At 44.0% G+C, this 18,453-nt stretch overlaps 4 protein-coding genes across 4 annotated transcripts; 3 read left to right on the forward strand and 1 right to left on the reverse strand.

The window, feature by feature from the left end:
• Positions 1-604: 604 nt before the first annotated feature.
• Positions 605-2,925, forward strand: SS1G_06345 (hypothetical protein; the record flags this gene model as incomplete). The annotated part of the gene is made up of 6 exons (XM_001592056.1): positions 605-689; positions 758-818; positions 950-1,007; positions 1,259-1,433; positions 1,596-1,958; positions 2,069-2,925. 6 exons carry the CDS (start codon positions 605-607, stop codon positions 2,923-2,925), a joined length of 1,599 nt encoding a protein of 532 aa, XP_001592106.1.
• A 2,235-nt stretch (positions 2,926-5,160) lies between these two features.
• SS1G_06346 (predicted protein) lies at positions 5,161-5,253 on the reverse strand (the record flags this gene model as incomplete). The annotated part of the gene is made up of 1 exon (XM_001592057.1): positions 5,161-5,253. One exon carries the CDS (start codon positions 5,251-5,253, stop codon positions 5,161-5,163), a length of 93 nt encoding a protein of 30 aa, XP_001592107.1.
• Positions 5,254-5,701: 448 nt separating this feature from the next.
• SS1G_06347 (hypothetical protein) lies at positions 5,702-7,614 on the forward strand (the record flags this gene model as incomplete). Its single annotated transcript, XM_001592058.1, has 2 exons — positions 5,702-5,920; positions 5,989-7,614. The coding sequence occupies 2 exons, from the start codon at positions 5,702-5,704 to the stop codon at positions 7,612-7,614; spliced, it is 1,845 nt and encodes a 614-aa protein (XP_001592108.1).
• A 3,064-nt stretch (positions 7,615-10,678) lies between these two features.
• SS1G_06348 (hypothetical protein) lies at positions 10,679-17,915 on the forward strand (the record flags this gene model as incomplete). The annotated part of the gene is made up of 4 exons (XM_001592059.1): positions 10,679-10,864; positions 11,127-11,392; positions 11,461-16,325; positions 16,375-17,915. 4 exons carry the CDS (start codon positions 10,679-10,681, stop codon positions 17,913-17,915), a joined length of 6,858 nt encoding a protein of 2,285 aa, XP_001592109.1.
• Between the last annotated feature and the right edge of the window lie 538 nt (positions 17,916-18,453).

The following is an 18,453-nucleotide window of genomic DNA, read 5'->3' on the forward strand; positions in this document are numbered from 1 at the left end:
CAATCGAAACCCCCAACCATGACCCCGCCGACCAAAAAATTCAACGCTCATCCAAACATTCGTTCCCCATTCTTCAATCTTTTCTCCGACCCCATATTGCAAGACAAGGTCCAAGATACAAGTATGCATAGATACAGCAACATGATGGGCTAGCCGGAAAGAGCCGTGATAGATGAGATACTGACAAACGATTTGATATCGGACACAAATGACGAGATGGGAAATCAACCCTATCTCAGCTTTCGTACCTCAATCATACACTACACTTCGAACCTAGCTATCTCAGTCTATATCACTTGATCGAGGAAGAGTCTAGCATGGCTATTCCACAAAGATCTCTCCAATTTGTTCCCAATGTTGCATTAAACTTGCATGCCATATACCTCCCTTCTGATATCCGTCAATGAGATCCCGAAAAGGTAGGGATCTCTCGCTGAATGCTCTGGATGCGTTTATAAATACCTTGGGTTGTATCCTCGGTCATATTTTCTCTACTGCTTAATCAACAGTACAGCATATCTTGGAAGTTGCCACTGCCTTGTTCCAAAACTGTGGTATTGGGATCCTTCATCTCGAGTATCTGCATTTCACTGTAACGAATAAGATGAAGGAAGAAGCGTATGTGGGAAAAGTCTTTCCTCCAGGTGTGGCCGAAGATGCTGCTCTGGAGAATATGGGTTATCGTCCGGGTGGGTCGACCTCCTCAGATTCTACAAACTGGCGTCATTTGACCATTCGCTGATAAGCATAATTTCAGAACTCAAGCGATCATTCAGCCTTCTGGGCATGATTGGCTTCTCATTCTCCATTGTTACGAGGTAAGTATTCTTCTGCGTATGCTGTGCATCTTCTGAATCCCAACACCGGTGATCGGCACCGGTGTTGCAACCTTGGATCAGAAAAACGTGGCAAGATGGGACGCTTAACGCTTGCTGACGGCTCATTGCAGTTGGAGTGCCCTAGGTGGTGTGCTTGTCACAGGTGTCAATGCTGGTGGTCCACCAGTAGTGAGTAACCTTTCACATTTCTCATTTAAATCTGACCATCCCTTCATTTCCATGCTTAATTCTCCTATCTATGGGTCGATTTCCAGACTCTTAGTCAAATCTCGAGGAGGTTCATACATCGCACTGCGCTGGTACTGCGACGTTAGCCCCAAACATGTTCCACGACGTCCGAGACATTTGAAGTTGTCAATAATGACAAAATGTATCTTGATGCTACTCGAACGCCCAACTAACAGCAATGACTTACGCAGATGATTTGGGGATGGGTGGGCATCAGTATCGTCTCTCTATGCGTCGTCTACTCCATGGCAGAAATGTGCTCTGAGTATCCCGTTGCCGGAGGCCAGTACTCATGGGTTTATATTCTCTCACCGAAACCGGTGAGGAGACAATTCTCCTATCTGACCGGATGGTTTATGATAATCGGTCAGTCGTATTCCTCTAGTCATATTGACATCATATTCCAGTCGTACCCGGGAGGGAATATTACCGAGAGACGCATCTCATGACCTTTCATAGGATATTGACAACATACTCCTTGTTTCCAATGGGAAATTACTATTTCTAACTTTCTTGACATGAGTACAGGTATTCTTGCCATGGGCGCAACCAACAGCTTCATCGGCGCAAACTTCATCCTAGGTCAAGCGAACCTCGTTAACCCATCATACGTGATTGAGAGGTGGCACGCGGTCCTGGTAGCCTATGCGGTGACTTTGATTGCGACATTCATCAATCTATGGGGATCCAAGATTCTGGACAAAGTATCTACAGTTGCGCTCATCTTCAATATTGCATCATTTGTTGTGACGGTCGTCACAATTCTTGCGTGCAACACCGAAAAGCAAAGTGCTAGTTTTGTCTTTCGGGACTTTCAAAACTTTACAGGATTTGGCACAGCTATGGCTGGGATTATTGGGATACTACAGCCAGCTTTTGGCATGTGTTGCTGTAAGTTCTTTTTACCACGCTATCATTCCCCAACTACAGTCTGATATCTTCCTAACTTGAATTGATTGGACACAACTTAATGGCGGGGCTAACATGAATTTACGAGTTAGACGATGCACCATCCCACATGACTGAAGAACTAAGAGATGCTTCTAAAGAAGCTCCCCGCGCGATGGTTCTCTCGGTTTACATTGGAGCCATAACAGGATTCATCTTCCTCATCGCCGTCTGCTTCTGCGTCGGCGACATCGACGCTGTTGCCAACACACCTACTCTGGTTCCACTCATTCAAATTTACGCCGATTCAACAAATAGTCACATTGGAGCATGTTTCCTAGCATCCATGATTGTAATAATCAACGTTGCATCCTCCAACGCGCTGCTTGCGGAGGGAAGTAGAAGTCTTTATGCGTTCGCTAGAGACCATGGACTTCCATTCTCGAGCCAAATCAGTAAAGTCAGTGCTAAACATCAAGTTCCTGTTGTGGCTATTATTATTGGAAGTGTAGTACAAATGGCATTTAACAGCATTTACTTTGGAACCGTCACAGGATTTAACACGGTAATCGCCATTGCGACCGAAGGATTCTATCTCTCCTACGCCATGCCTCTTCTCGTGCGCTTGATATCTCATTTCGATGGTTCGCATCGACAACTTACAGGACCCTGGGCTATGAGACCTGTGGTTTCATTGCTAGTTAATGGAGTTGGTCTTGCATATTTACTTTTTGCTTGTATTACATTTAATTTTCCCTCTGTATACCCGGTTACTAGCGACAATATGAATTATACATCTGCGGCAATAGGAGTCATTATGATGGTGGCAGCGATGACTTGGGGAACTACAGCCAGAAAGAGGTTTTCGGGACCGGAACTTGAGTGTGTGGATGTGGTGGCGGGTGTGGAAAGGACAGATTCGGATGAGATGAGTAGAAGGGAGAAGAGGGAAGAAAATAAGAGTGGTTGAGTGGGATGGAAGAGGGGTATGATGATGATAATGGCGGCGGTATGTCCTTGGCGTAGAGGGGTAGAATAAAGTAGATAATGAGAAATGAATGGAATTCTTGTGCGCGTTATGTTAAACGCATTTGTTAATTTCCAATATAATACACAAGAGATTATCAACCTCTTTAATGAATAAAAAGGTCGCACGCGAATTAATGGAGAGCAAGACCAAGATTTGGATTTTCGTGATTGGTCGCATCTCAGGTCATCGACAAAATTTCCTCAAGATTCACTGACCCGTGACTTGGTCATAAGAGTTTAGATTGATGAAAATAGAAAGCCAATCTTATGTTTCGAAACATCAATGCGATCAGACATGACACCTCTTTTTTGATTGGATGAATTTTGGACGTGGGACAGAAGCTGAGACTGAAGGATGAAAGAGAATCTTTCGGAGATGATTTTGTGTGAAATGTGAGATGTCAATCAGTTTGAAAGAATTGAATGTTTGAATATATCTTGCTGGAGATTGATATTGGTGACAGGAAGTATGTGTGTGCATGTATGTGCTTTTGAGGGATATCTTGAGGGTTTTAATGAGGCCCTTGCTTTGCCTTGCCCCTCATGATCCATGTAAAGAGTCGAGCTGGCAGCACCAAATCCTTAATAAGTCATGAAATATAAATATCGAATCAAATGTAACCTTAACCTTCCCTTCTGCAGGACACAAAAAGAGAGATTAATACCTATTGACTTATAGGAAATCGACCTTGGTTTCAATTCCTTGCACCATACCATATGTCAAAGTATACAAGACAATCAGGTGATCTGCAAGGAATAAGGTTACCGTTGGGTGCTAGGTACATGAATGACATTGTGCAGAAGTTATATCCCGTAACCTTACTGCACGAGTAGCTAAAATTATCATGGGACGTTTATCTTACACGTCAACACGTTGATGCTAGCAGTCAAGATTCCCACATTTATCGATTTAGTTGCATAAATGTGAATGACCGAGGGGTAAGTGAAAGGTACTGGTGTAGGAGGTGAGTAAGTTGATAGATGTGATGTGATGTGGATGGAGATGGAGATGGAGATGGAGATGGGGTGACGATGATGGTGATGATGACGGTGACGAGACTCAAACACTTCATAGAAGTAAAAAAGATGTAACTATTCGCACCATTCAATATTGATAAGTTTCTCAATACATCAATATCATCCATCCCTCCATTATCTAGAAAGAAAAAAGGAATTGAACGAAAGGGCGGAACACCTTTTAGCTAGATCTCAAGCTCACCGTTCATGTGACTGCCAGTTGTTAAAATGTGGCTGGGTACCTACCGACTTCTCCGTACCTTCAAATTTACGGAGTATATGACTCTGTCTAGTATCTATGAATTGCACCATGGTTGCTAGATCAGTGATTTCTTCTCTTGCCTACCTAGTAAACTAGTATAAACTAACGCTAAATGTCGATTTACAAGGTTCTAATTCCCATCCTATACCTAATTATTGTAGGTACTAACCATAAAACCATAAAACCATAATCCATAATCCATAACCCATATCCATATTCCATAGTACATTCATTACCATTACCATTCCCGGTACCGTACACAAACATTAAGAAGTTGACCACTCAAATTTCTAGAATTTCTAGAATCTCTCTTCCCCATGCCCCAAATGTCGGTCTTCCCACTTCACTCCTAAACAATCCCTTTTCCGCCCTTCTTCTCTCTCTCTCAGGAACTTTCTCGTTGTGCAGCCCAGCCCGCATCATCATCAACCACATCACACTCACACACATATACACATACACACACATACATCCTTGGACAACCACCATCATTATCCATTATCGACACCGCAAGCAAAGTAGGAAGTCGATCTCTTTTTTATTTCTTACTTCTCTTCTTCTCTTCTCTGTTTACATTATCTTATCTTATTTTGAATTAAATCGGCAAACGCAATATACCTACCTTCGTTTTTACTTTTTATTACAACCCGATATTCACTCCAACGGTACATACCGACAAACGAACATCGACGACAATAACAAACTCAACCTCAAGCGCAACTTCCTTGATCCTTCTTCAATTTGAATCTCGATAAACGTCCATTTATTACACTTTCATATCGACCTACGAATTCCCATTTTACGCTTCGAATTGCCAAAAACCTACCGTACAATATCTACTACTTATGGATTGAATGTACCTGACATCAACAATCAACAAAACATACAACTACCGCTTCAAATAGGAATATTCAACCAAATAAATACATCGAAAACCACCCAAGGATTTTTATTTCTCACTTCGCCAGCTTCAGCAGTGCTACAGGACATTTTCAAATACTACTACTACGACTACTACGACTACTACTTACTACCTTAATTATTGTTTCATATTACTCTACGGGAAGGCTAAAGGTGATTCACGACCCATTACGACCATTATTGTACACGAAAACCAATCTTTCACTCTTCTTACCACCTCGATCCTTCACTCTTTGCTTCGCGATCAAACATTTCACAAATTCCGACTTTGTTTGGTGACCATTCACCACATTACAGCTGCATTTCGAATTTTTGACCGCCAAACGAGTATTTGTTTATGGTCAACAACAACAGTCGCAACAGCTGCATATCCTATTGGTCACTACCTTGTAAGATTGCAGGTGCAAGGAACGGATGTTACCGCCAAGCAACAGAAAGGCCTTAAGATAGTTAGAAGTTACCACACGATACCATACGAATTGAAGACCGGTCAGAAACAACAAGAGAATAACCACAGATGTCGGAATTACCATCTTCTCCGCCTTCGGATCTAGTCGACGCGATCGCATACTACAAATTACAATATGAGCAATTGGAGGCGGAATTGACCGAGTTTCAGGCGAGTTCGCAAGAGCTGGAAGCGGAATTAGAGAAGGATATAGAGGCTGCGGAAAGGAGGGAAAGGACATTGCGGGAGAAGGTAGAGAGTTTGGAATTTGAAGTGGAAGAATGGAAGGTATGTCTTTAAAAGATGTGAAAATGCTAGGTCCGTAGTAGAATTTACTAACGAGGATTTATTCGTAGACAAAATATAAGCAATCCAAGAATGAAGCAAATGCCGCACAAAGTACATTACAGAAGGAGATCACTTCTTTACGGGAGGCGAACCGGGCGATGCATCTACAATTGCGAGACATTGAAGTTCAACATGATGACATCGAGAGGCAGGCGCGAAATACCTTTTCATCCTTGGAGGACATGGAATCAAAATTTAACATGTCTATTGAACGAGGGGTACTGATGGAAGAAGAAATCAAGATTGGTGAAAAGGAAAGAGAACAACTTCGGATCGAAACACAAAGATTGCGCGATGAGTTGTCGGATTTGAAGGTAGAAGCAGACATTATGCAAGACAAGCTACGAAAACGACAATATCCATCCATCACGACAGATTATATCACACCAAGTACTCCCTCATATGAGCCTTTTGGGACATCGCCTAGATCCACAGCTTCCTCTCCACTCATCAATACTCCACCAGACACAAAATCTATCTCCACGACAGATACTATTTCCGAAACTCCTACCCCTCCATCCCCACCAATGTCAGAAGCTTCCGCAACAGCACGAACCGGTATGAACACACCGATGAATCTACCTCAAAGCAAACTCAAAATGCCCACTGGAAATTCAAGCTCAACATCCAAGCAGGGCCTGTCTCGTTATGTATCTGGGACAGTACGTAATTCCCGAGGAGCAACACCGAATGGCAATTCGAAAATGAGGAGCGCGACGCCAGCAGTGATTCGTCAAACAAAGCAAAAGGCACCACCTACACGCGGTTTACCAAATTCAACATCCCTTACACATATTCGAAGTCTTACGGCGCAAATGCAAAGATTAGAGCAAAGAGTTCAGTCTGCCAGGTCCAAATTACCGGCACCTGTCAATAGTCCCTCTCAGACAACATCAGCTATGGGTAGTAATTATATGCCCCCCGGTGTTGCAGTACGGAATAGGAACAGGACTGCAGGCAGTACCGCTAGCGCAAGCACCACATCATCCATGACTGGAGAAGAAACCTCAACAAAACACCTTCCCCGAGTATCCGTATCTGGAATCGGCAGACTCACATTTGGACCGGTTGCAAATAGAGATGGGCACGATAGTAGTCGACACAGTAGTAGGCCGCCCAGTCGACCAGGGAGTCGCGCCAGTGGCTCAATTTATGATCGGCCACCAAGTCGATCAACGGCTAGTCGCCCGGGCGCCAAGACCCCAACATCTCATTCTTCACAGTCACAAGTGGCGGAGCCGATCAGGGCGAAAAGCAGTCTAGGGGGGAACTATGCGGATAAGCATGGGGACGGACGACCTCATACACACTCACAAAGTGTGTCACATATTGGGTATGGCGTCGACGAGAACAGAGGATCTGACTATACGACTCCCTTGGGCCGAAGAGGAACTGTCAATGGTTCCGAGGGTTTGAGCATTACACCGTTATCTGGACTTCCTCGTAGAAAAAGTGGCGGACAGTCTTTATCGATGTCGGGTCTACCTATGCCTAGGAGAACGAGCACGAGTCATGGATTTCGAGAAGAGGACGAAAGGATCATTAATCCCAGACAACCGGCGGGACTCAGTAAAGCTCCCACGCCACCAAGTGGAAGGCCGAGGAGATTGAGTGGTGTAGGGGAATGTTATTAAGCTCTTATGGATGAGCAGGAACTTTTTTCTCCTCTTCGCTTCATCTGTATACCGTTATGGAAATGGGAATTTGGGATCATATTTGAACGAGGGTGGAGGTCTGTATATCTGGGTTGCGTGCATGGGCTAGGGCGTTTGTTTTTCTCACTCGTGCATAGCTGGGCGGACATGGAACGGGGTACAGTTTGGGATTGATACTACTGCTATACCTCTTTTTTATTGATTTGCTCTGCTCCTCTTATCCCTCTCTTTCAAGGGGAGAGTTTTCGTTTCTTTTGTAAATAGTGGTGAGGGCTGGATAGATGGCTGATGATAGGAGAAGGAGCGGGGATGAGAAGATTTTCATTTGTTGGCCAGAGGGAACCTGGAAGGGGCTGGACTGGTAAAACAAGTACGGAGAAAGAGCATGGATGAATGGATGGATGGCACGGGATGGCTGGAAGTGAGCGTTACAAACACAAGCAGACTACTAGAATGAAGGAAATGATTATGATGATTCAATTGAATGTTCTTGATGTGTGGATGCAGTAATACGTGGAGTTCTAGATGAATTTTGTGAAGAGAGATTGAATGCATGCAAAAAGTAGATATCCAGAGGTAGTAAGATTCTCTGCGGAAAAGCGGGAAATGTGATGAATAAGAAGAAAAAGAAAAAAAGAAAATTGATATTCGTTCCTGCGGGACTAAATATTGACCGTGGGTACTCGGCGGGAGATGTAGATGTGATGGATGGGAGGGGAGACGGAGGCCGAAATAAGTTCGGGCTATTAAATGTATATAGTCCGTATTATGCTTAGTACTTAGTGCGTACATTCTAGCTAGGAAATTGAATCTAATAGGTAGCAGGAAAGGAAAGTTGAGGTTTGTACTATATAGTTTGAGCCGGATCGCAGAAGGATGTTGATTTGTCGAAGCTTAAGCTGATCGAGCGAGAGGTACCCCATCGGACATCCGTAGATACTCCAGCCTCGTATTATATGATGGTTGACAACTTGACAGACGCTCCGCTGGCCCTCCGGGGGCCACTGCCGTGGAGGCAGACCAGGTTATGTATGTATGCTGTAAGCTGTAAGCTAAGGGTGTTTTGCGGCCTTATCGCTATGATTTGATTAGGAATGAAAGGTAATAGTTTGGATTTTTGGGTGTTTGGGTGGTTTGGATGGGGAAGGGATCAACGGGAGTTCCTGTTTGTGGGTGAGAGATAGTGGGTGAGCTGAATTGAATTGAAGGGCTGATGTTGTGGGTTGGGTTGGCTTGGGCTGGTTTGGTTTGGGTGTCGGACCTTATTTTTTCCTTTTTGTTAGGGAGACGGGGTGGATCGAGAGGAGAGAGAGAGAGGGCTTGATGATGTCAATTTGGATGTCAGTATGATAGGGAAGAGAATATGGAAGAGGAGAGATATTCATAGCACGTGAGATTTTGGGAGGAAAAGAGATTCCATGGTGGTGGTGCATTTTATTTATCTATTGTAGGATCTTGGGATTTGTATTGTAACCTTCCGTACAGCAATACTACAAACCAAAGGTTCCACCAAATTCTCAATATTACCTTACTCCCTAGATAGTATATACCATGTTATTTTCTTACCCCTGTATTAAGGTTAGTTAGTATGTCATGTATCGGAATTGATCGACCGGGCTAATGTCATTCCAGAAGCATGGCCACGATACGATGGCTAGGGATGGATGAATGAATGAATTATTGAATGAGGGAATCTTTGATATTGTAGCTGAGAATGAGAAGGAGAATTAAGTTGAGATATCTCTAGGTAATTGTGTTTTCTTGATTTGATATCTGTGGTATACTTTCAACTCTTTATATATTATCATAAAATCATGTCATAGTTTACTATAAAAAAGTATACACTACTATACATCTGCCTAGGTATACGTTAAAATTTCCCTTCTCCAGGTTTCTGCCGGACTTTTCTCAAAAGCCAAAAGCCTTAACTTTTTTTAAAGTTTTCAGTGGGTCCATTCAATGCCAGAGCTCACCAATTCGTGATCGTTGGGAGACGCACTTTACTCGCTTCGGTTTAGTGGGGTTGATAAGTGAGGGAGGGAGGGATGAAGTTCTGGTTCAACAAAGTTGGTTGAGGGTTTGGATGATGATGGGGATGATGAGGGTTGATGGGGTGAAATATGGGAGTGAATATGAGGGAGAGTGGTGATAACCTCTCATGAATACCTAGGTAGGTAGAGCTTGAATGCGGACATCAAAGCAACTAGAAAATAGAGGATAGGATCAACATACTTCTTCGTGGAAGATATGGGAGAGAATAAATAAGTATTGACCGCCGTGATAATTGAAGTTTTATTTATTTATTTTAGATCAACAATTTTTGAAACTTGTTGACTATCTTCTTCTCCTCTGCTAATTCAAATACGTACTTGTATTGCTTCAATATTCAATACTCCGTACTTTAATGATTTGATACATACTTACCCATCTACTTGAATACCAATACACATTCTTCACTCTACTCATACACCCACACGTACATTCTTAACCTCTTTACTCAAACGGTTCATACCATACCAAACTCCCTCTTGGTATATTCGTTGTCTTGTCCAGCTGTAACTCTAGTACGTGCTTGAGAAGATACACATGCACTACTTTGCAATCTTCGGACATCATTCGCCAAAGGAAGGGACCGTCCCCAATCTTTTTTCTGCCCATTCATTAGATTGAGATACCCCAGGTAAGATTTAAATCCTTCATAACATCTTCCCTTCCCTTCCCTTCCCTTTGCCCTCTCAACCTTTTCAAAACTCCGAATTTCTACTTTGTATTTTGTTCACACTTTATTTTTCATTTTCTCACAATATCCAAAGGCCTTTAGATTCATTTCGGAGTTCTTGATAGAAAATTTTGAGTGGATTTCGGGGTCCGTTCCTCATCAATTATCTTACATTCAACCATTTTCTCAGCTGGGATAAAACACCTCCAGCTTCCCCTCCTACCTCCATTTCCCGGCCTCAATTCTACCCTTTGGCCAAATATTCTCCTCTGCTCTTCATTGAGCGCTGAATCTCTCTCAAAAATATACGAATCAAAAATCACAATGGCGGATCAACACACAAATGGCACAGTGCCAATAATTTCCTCAACAAATGGAGGTGGTAGCTCATATGCTGCTCGACATAATCTTGCGGATCACTTCATCGGCGGTAATAAGTTGGAAAATGCTCCCGCGAGTAAGGTTAAGGATTTTGTAGCCGCTTCGGATGGTCATACTGTTATTACGAATGTGAGTAAAGGTTTTGGTGACATTCAATTCAATGACGCTCCGCTGGCCCTCCGGGGGCCACTGCCGTGGGGGCAGAATATTCTGAGAGGAAATGAATCTTCAGTTCGAGTTTTCGAGCGCTGCAGGCTATGGGGGATTAGGGACTTGTCCTCATTCACAATGCACAAAATTTAGTTTGCTCCCTTGATGCGGGGTTAGGAAGTCGGAAATTTGCATAAACCGCAATGCTTTCAGACGAATATAACTAACAACCGGTGAACAGGTTCTGATAGCAAATAATGGAATTGCAGCAGTTAAAGAGATTCGATCGGTGCGGAAATGGGCCTACGAAACCTTCGGAGATGAAAAGGCTATTCAATTCACGGTGATGGCCACCCCGGAAGATCTTCAAGCCAATGCGGATTATATTCGTATGGCAGATCAATATGTTGAAGTTCCGGGTGGTACAAATAACAACAATTACGCAAATGTGGAATTGATTGTTGATGTGGCCGAGAGAATGAATGTTCATGCTGTATGGGCTGGATGGTAGGTTTCCCCCCAATTGATGTTTCAGAATAGCATTGTTCGAGGAGAGAGACTGACAATTTTCTTAGGGGTCATGCATCAGAAAATCCAAAACTTCCGGAATCCTTAGCTGCGAGTCCGAAAAAGATTGTGTTCATTGGTCCTCCAGGTTCGGCCATGCGATCGCTCGGTGACAAGATCTCCTCCACGATCGTCGCACAACACGCTAAAGTACCTTGTATACCTTGGTCAGGAACTGGTGTTGACAAGGTCGAGGTCAATGAGGACGGTATCGTCACCGTTGAGGATGAGGTGTACAAGAAGGGATGTATCCAATCGTGGGAAGAAGGTCTGGAAAAGGCCAAAGAGATCGGATTTCCGGTTATGATTAAGGCATCTGAAGGTGGTGGTGGAAAGGGTATTCGAAAAGCTGAATCCGAGCAAGGTTTCGAGGCCCTTTACAAAGCTGCCGCGAGCGAGATTCCCGGTTCCCCTATCTTTATTATGAAGTTGGCCGGAAATGCAAGACATTTGGAGGTTCAATTATTGGCTGATGAGTACGGAAACAATATTTCGCTCTTTGGTAGAGATTGTTCCGTGCAAAGAAGACATCAAAAGATTATTGAAGAGGCCCCAGTTACTGTCGCTAAACAAGCCACTTTCCAGGCTATGGAGAAGGCCGCTGTTCGGCTTGGTCGTCTTGTAGGATACGTTTCCGCCGGTACCGTTGAATATCTGTATTCGCACTCCGATGACAAATTTTACTTCTTGGAATTGAACCCAAGATTGCAAGTCGAACATCCTACGACTGAGATGGTCAGTGGTGTTAATTTGCCTGCTGCTCAACTTCAAATTGCCATGGGTCTTCCTTTGCACAGAATAAGAGATATTAGATTATTGTATGGAGTTGATCCTTCAACTACTACCGAAATCGATTTTGATTTCTCTCAAGAGAAGAGCATTCAAACACAAAGAAGACCAACGCCAAAGGGACATACCACGGCTTGTCGTATCACATCCGAAGATCCGGGAGAGGGTTTCAAACCTTCAAGTGGTACAATGCACGAATTGAACTTCAGAAGTAGTTCTAACGTTTGGGGTTATTTCTCTGTTGGTACAGCTGGTGGTATCCACAGTTTCTCTGATTCTCAATTCGGTCATATTTTCGCCTATGGTGAGAATCGATCGGCATCACGAAAACATATGGTTGTTGCTTTGAAGGAATTGAGTATTCGTGGTGATTTCAGAACTACCGTCGAATACTTGATTAAGCTCTTGGAAACTCCTGCTTTCGAAGATAACACCATTACCACTGGATGGCTTGATGAACTTATCTCTAATAAATTGACTGCTGAGCGACCAGATCCTATGCTTGCGGTTGTTTGTGGTGCTGTGACCAAGGCCCACATTGCTAGCGAGGCTTGTATTTCTGAATACAGAACTTCTTTGGAGAAGGGTCAAGTTCCCTCAAAAGATATCCTCAAGACCGTCTTCCCCATCGACTTTATTTATGACGGTCACCGATACAAGTTCACTGCTACTCGGTCCAGCTTGGACAGCTACCATCTTTTCATCAACGGATCTAAATGCTCGGTTGGTGTTCGTGCTTTGAGTGACGGTGGTCTTCTTGTCCTTCTCAGTGGACGATCTCACAATGTTTACTGGAAGGAAGAAGTTGGTGCTACTCGTTTGAGTGTCGACAGCAAAACTTGCTTACTTGAGCAAGAGAACGACCCAACGCAACTCAGAACTCCATCTCCAGGAAAGCTTGTCAAGTTCACTGTTGAGAACGGAGAGCACATCAAGGCCGGGCAGGCATTTGCCGAAGTCGAAGTCATGAAGATGTACATGCCTCTGATTGCCGCTGAAGATGGTATCGTACAACTCATCAAGCAACCAGGAGCAACTCTTGAAGCTGGTGATATTCTTGGTATACTTGCTTTAGACGATCCATCTAGAGTCAAGCATGCCCAACCTTTCTTGGGACATCTTCCAGATCTTGGACCACCACAAATTGTAGGTACCAAGGCTGCTCAGCGCTTTGTCCTCCTCCGTAACATTCTTAATAATATCCTTGATGGTTTCGATAATCAAGTCATCATGGGTTCTACATTGAAGGAGTTGATTGAGGTTCTCCGAGATCCAGAGTTGCCATATGGTGAATTCAATGCTCAGTTCTCAGCTCTTCATGCGAGAATGCCCCAAAAATTGGACGCTACTTTGACTCAAATCCTTGACCGTAGCAAGGCCCGCAATGCTGAATTCCCAGCTAAGAATCTTTCAAAGGCTTTGCAAAAATTCTTGGACGAGAATGTTGCACCTGCCGATGTCGATCTCCTCACCGCTTCTCTTGCCCCATTGATTGAGATTCTCAACCGATATCAAAATGGACCAAAAGCGCACGAATTTGCCGTCTTCTCCGGTCTTCTGCAGAAGTATGCATCCGTCGAGCGTCTCTTTTCAGGCCGCACTTCCCGAGATGAGGAAGTTATTCTTAAGCTCAGAGATGAAAATAAGGATGACATCGCCAAGGTTGTTCAAACTGTCTTGTCGCACAGCAGAGTTGGTGCAAAGAACAATTTGATTCTCGCAATTCTCGAGGAGTATCGACCAAACAAGCCAAATGCCGGTGATGTTGCCAAGTATCTCAGAGCTCCACTCAAAAGTCTTACCGAGCTTGAGTCTCGCCAAACTGCCAAGGTTTCTTTGAAGGCTCGTGAGATTCTTATTCAATGTGCTCTACCTTCTTTGGAGGAGCGTGCTGCACAAATGGAGCACATCCTTCGATCTTCCGTCGTGGAATCGAGATATGGTGAGACCGGATGGGAGCACAGAGAGCCTGATCTTGAGGTTCTTAAGGAGGTCGTTGACTCGAAGTACACTGTCTTTGATGTCTTGCCAATTTTCTTCGGCCATAGTGATCCCTGGGTGTCTCTTGCAGCTCTTGAGGTTTACATTCGTCGTGCCTACAGAGCGTACTCTTTACAGAAGATTGAGTACCACAATGAGAGTGCCGATCCTCCTTTCATTGTGTCATGGGACTTCGTCCTGAGAAAGGTTGGAGCTTCAGAATTTGGAATGCCAATTCAATCCTCTGCTCCTTCGACACCAGCCACCCCTTCATATGAATCTGGCAACCCATTCAAACGTATCAGCTCTATCAGTGATATGACTTACCTTACCAACAAGCCCGATCATGAACCAACAAGAAAGGGTGTAATTGTTCCAGTCCAATATCTCGACGAGGCTGAAGAATACTTGCAACGAGCCCTTGAGGTCTTCCCAGTTGCTGGTGGTAAGAAGAAGGGTAATGGTCTCTTGCCAGAACTCGGTGGCAAGCGCAAGGTTGCACCTCCACGTCTTGATACCGAAGATGAGCTTACTGCTGTGTGCAATGTCGCTATTCAAGATGCCGAAAGTCTTGATGACAATGAGACTGTCGCTAAGATCAAACTGATTGTCAACGACTACAAAGAGGAACTTCTCAACCGTCGCATTCGTCGTCTTACATTTATCTGCGGTCACAAAGATGGTTCGTACCCTGGATACTACACATTCAGAGGCCCCAACTATGAGGAAGATGAGAGTATTCGTCACAGCGAGCCCGCTTTGGCTTTCCAACTTGAACTTGGAAGGCTCTCTAAGTTCAAGATCACTCCTGTTTTCACCGAAAACAGAAACATCCACATTTATGAGGCTGTTGGAAAGGAAGCTACAAGTGACAAGAGATATTTCACTCGTGCTGTCGTTCGTCCTGGAAGACTTCGTGATGAGATTCCTACTGCTGAATACTTGATCTCTGAGTCCGATCGATTGATGAATGATATTTTGGACGCTCTTGAGATTATCGGAAACAACAACTCTGACCTTAATCACATTTTCATCAATTTCTCACCAGTTTTCCCTCTTCAACCTCCCGAGATCGAACAAGCTCTTGGTGGTTTCTTGGAGCGTTTCGGTAGACGTCTTTGGAGACTCCGCGTTACTGGTGCTGAAATCCGGATTATTTGTACGGACCCTTCCACTGGTATGCCATATCCTGTTCGTGTTGTCATCACCAACACTTCTGGTTATGTCATTCAAGTTGAAATGTACGCTGAGCGTAAATCTGAGAAGGGTGGTGAATGGGTCTTCCAAAGTATTGGCGGTACTACAAAGATTGGTTCCATGCACTTGAGACCAGTATCTACTCCTTATCCTACCAAGGAATGGTTGCAGCCAAAGAGATACAAGGCTCATCTCATGGGTACTCAATACGTCTACGATTTCCCAGAGCTATTCAGACAAGCCATTCAGAACAGCTGGGTTAAGGCTGTTCGCAAGCACTCTTCTTTGGCTGATAAACAACCACCTACTGGCGAATGTATTGAGTACAGTGAGCTTGTATTGGATGACAATGATGGTCTTGCTGAGGTCTTGCGCGAACCTGGTACCAATACTCATGGTATGGTTGGTTGGCTCGTAACCGCCAAGACACCAGAGTATCCTCGAGGCAGAAAATTCGTCATCGTTGCCAATGATATCACCTTCAGAATTGGTAGTTTCGGACCAAAGGAAGATCAATTCTTCCACAAGTGCACAGAACTTGCAAGAAAGATGGGCATTCCACGTATTTACCTTTCTGCAAACTCTGGTGCTCGTATTGGTATGGCTGAAGAACTCATGCCTCATTTCAAGGTTGCTTGGAAAAACCCCGAGAGACAAGAAGCTGGTTTCAAATACCTTTACTTGGACACCGATACCAAGAAGAGATTTGAGGACGGCAAGTCTAAGGATGTTATCACCGAGGAGGTTGTTGAGGATGGCGAGACGAGACATAAGATTGTTACCATTGTTGGTGCGGAGGATGGCCTTGGTGTTGAGTGTTTGAAGGGTTCTGGTTTGATTGCTGGAGCTACTTCAAGAGCTTATGAGGACATTTTCACCATCACTTTGGTAACTTGTCGTTCGGTCGGTATGTATTTTCTTCTGAAGTTTATGGTCATTTTTGCTAACACTCTTAGGTATTGGTGCATACTTGGTTCGTCTTGGTCAACGTGCTATTCAAATCGAAGGACAACCCATCATTCTCACCGGTGCCCCTGCCATCAACAAACTCCTCGGTCGCGAGGTTTATACCTCCAACTTGCAACTTGGCGGTACTCAAATTATGTACAAGAATGGTGTCTCTCACATGACTGCCAATGATGATTTCGAGGGTGTTTCCAAGATTGTTGAGTGGATGGCCTATGTACCTGACAAGAGAAATAGTCCTTTGCCAATTGGACCTGCTGCTGACTCTTGGGATCGCGATATTGTCTACACTCCACCTGAGAAACAACCTTACGATGTTAGAAACATCATTGCTGGTAAGGAAGATGACGAAGGATTCATGTCCGGTCTCTTCGATAAGGACTCTTTCGTCGAATCCCTTGGCGGTTGGGCAAAGACTGTTGTCGTTGGTCGTGCTCGTCTTGGTGGTATCCCCATGGGTGTCATTGCTGTTGAAACTCGCTCCGTTGAAAACATCACACCAGCCGATCCCGCAAATCCTGATTCAACCGAACAAATCAGTAATGAGGCTGGTGGAGTATGGTATCCTAACTCTGCTTTCAAGACCGCTCAAGCTATCAAGGATTTCAACAATGGTGAACAATTACCATTGATGATCTTGGCTAACTGGAGAGGTTTCTCTGGTGGTCAGCGTGATATGTATAACGAAGTGCTCAAGTATGGAAGTTATATTGTCGATGCGTTGGTCAAATATGAGCAGCCAATCTTCGTTTACATCCCACCATTCGGTGAGCTTAGAGGTGGTTCTTGGGTCGTTGTTGATCCTACCATCAACCCAGAGTACATGGAGATGTATGCTGATGAAGATGCTCGTGGTGGTGTTTTGGAACCAGAAGGTATTGTCAACATCAAATACCGCAAAGATAAGCAATTGGAGACCATGGCCCGTCTCGATCCAGAATACGCCGAACTCAAGAAACAATTACTAGACAATTCTCTTGGTCAAGAAAAGCTGTCTGAGGTCAAGCTTAGGGTTGAGCAGAGAGAGAAGGCATTACTTCCTGTCTACAATCAAATTTCACTTCAATTCGCTGATCTCCATGATCGTGCTGGACGTATGAAGGCAAAGGGTGTCATTAGAGAGTCATTGAAGTGGAGAGAGGCCAGAAGATTCTTTTACTGGCGTGTACGAAGACGTGTCAATGAGGAGTATATCCTCAAGCGCATGTTATCCGCGAACTCGAAATCACCAAATGGTACCAGACCAGAGAACTTGAGAAAGCTTGCTGCCTGGACTGCTATCCCAGCTTTCGAAACTGATGACAAGAGTGTAGCTATGTGGTACGAGGAGAACAGAAAGGTGGTCCATGAGAAGGTTGAACACCTGAAGATTGAGGGTGTAGCTGCTGAGGTGGCAACATTGCTTAGAGCTAGCGGACCGGGTGCTAAGGGAGGATTGAGTGGTGGTGCTATGGCTGGTATCAGACAGGTTTTATCTATGTTGCCTGTTGAAGAAAGAGAGGAGGCATTGAAGTTTTTGGGGAGGTCATAGGAATTTCATGACTTGGGCGTGATTTAGGAGATATAGATAAGATAATATGAGTATAGGCCAAGGGGCAAGATGGGACGGAATCAATGATAATGATTATGGGATGTGGGATGTGGGATGCGGAACAATGAATAATTAGTGCCGTTGAAAGATAAAGAATGGCTATCAAGGGACCAGAGGATGAAACAATTTTTTGTACTGTGTATTAAAATTTCTTTCGTTTTAGCCATGCTTCTGGTTTTTGATAAATGAATGGATGGACGGCCGATGAATTTTATAGCATTGCACCGCGTTGCACTGGTAGAAATAGCATATAGCATACCGATATTTTTAGATTCACGTGCTTTGTCATTGTGGTTTTGTAGTGGTGCTTCTTATTGTGAATTGTATGGTTAAATGATTTCGAATTAAATTTGCTCTTTTGTAACTCCCATCGCATGACTTGGATGAGAATAATGCCATACCACACTGATTATATGCATTCCATGCTCCGCAACTAATAAACCGTATAGCAACCTTGTGTTTCTTGAATAAAAAATAA

This window comes from Sclerotinia sclerotiorum, genomic scaffold, assembly GCF_000146945.2.
Source record: "Sclerotinia sclerotiorum 1980 UF-70 scaffold_8 genomic scaffold, whole genome shotgun sequence".
NCBI classification, from domain to species: Eukaryota; Fungi; Ascomycota; class Leotiomycetes; order Helotiales; family Sclerotiniaceae; genus Sclerotinia; species Sclerotinia sclerotiorum.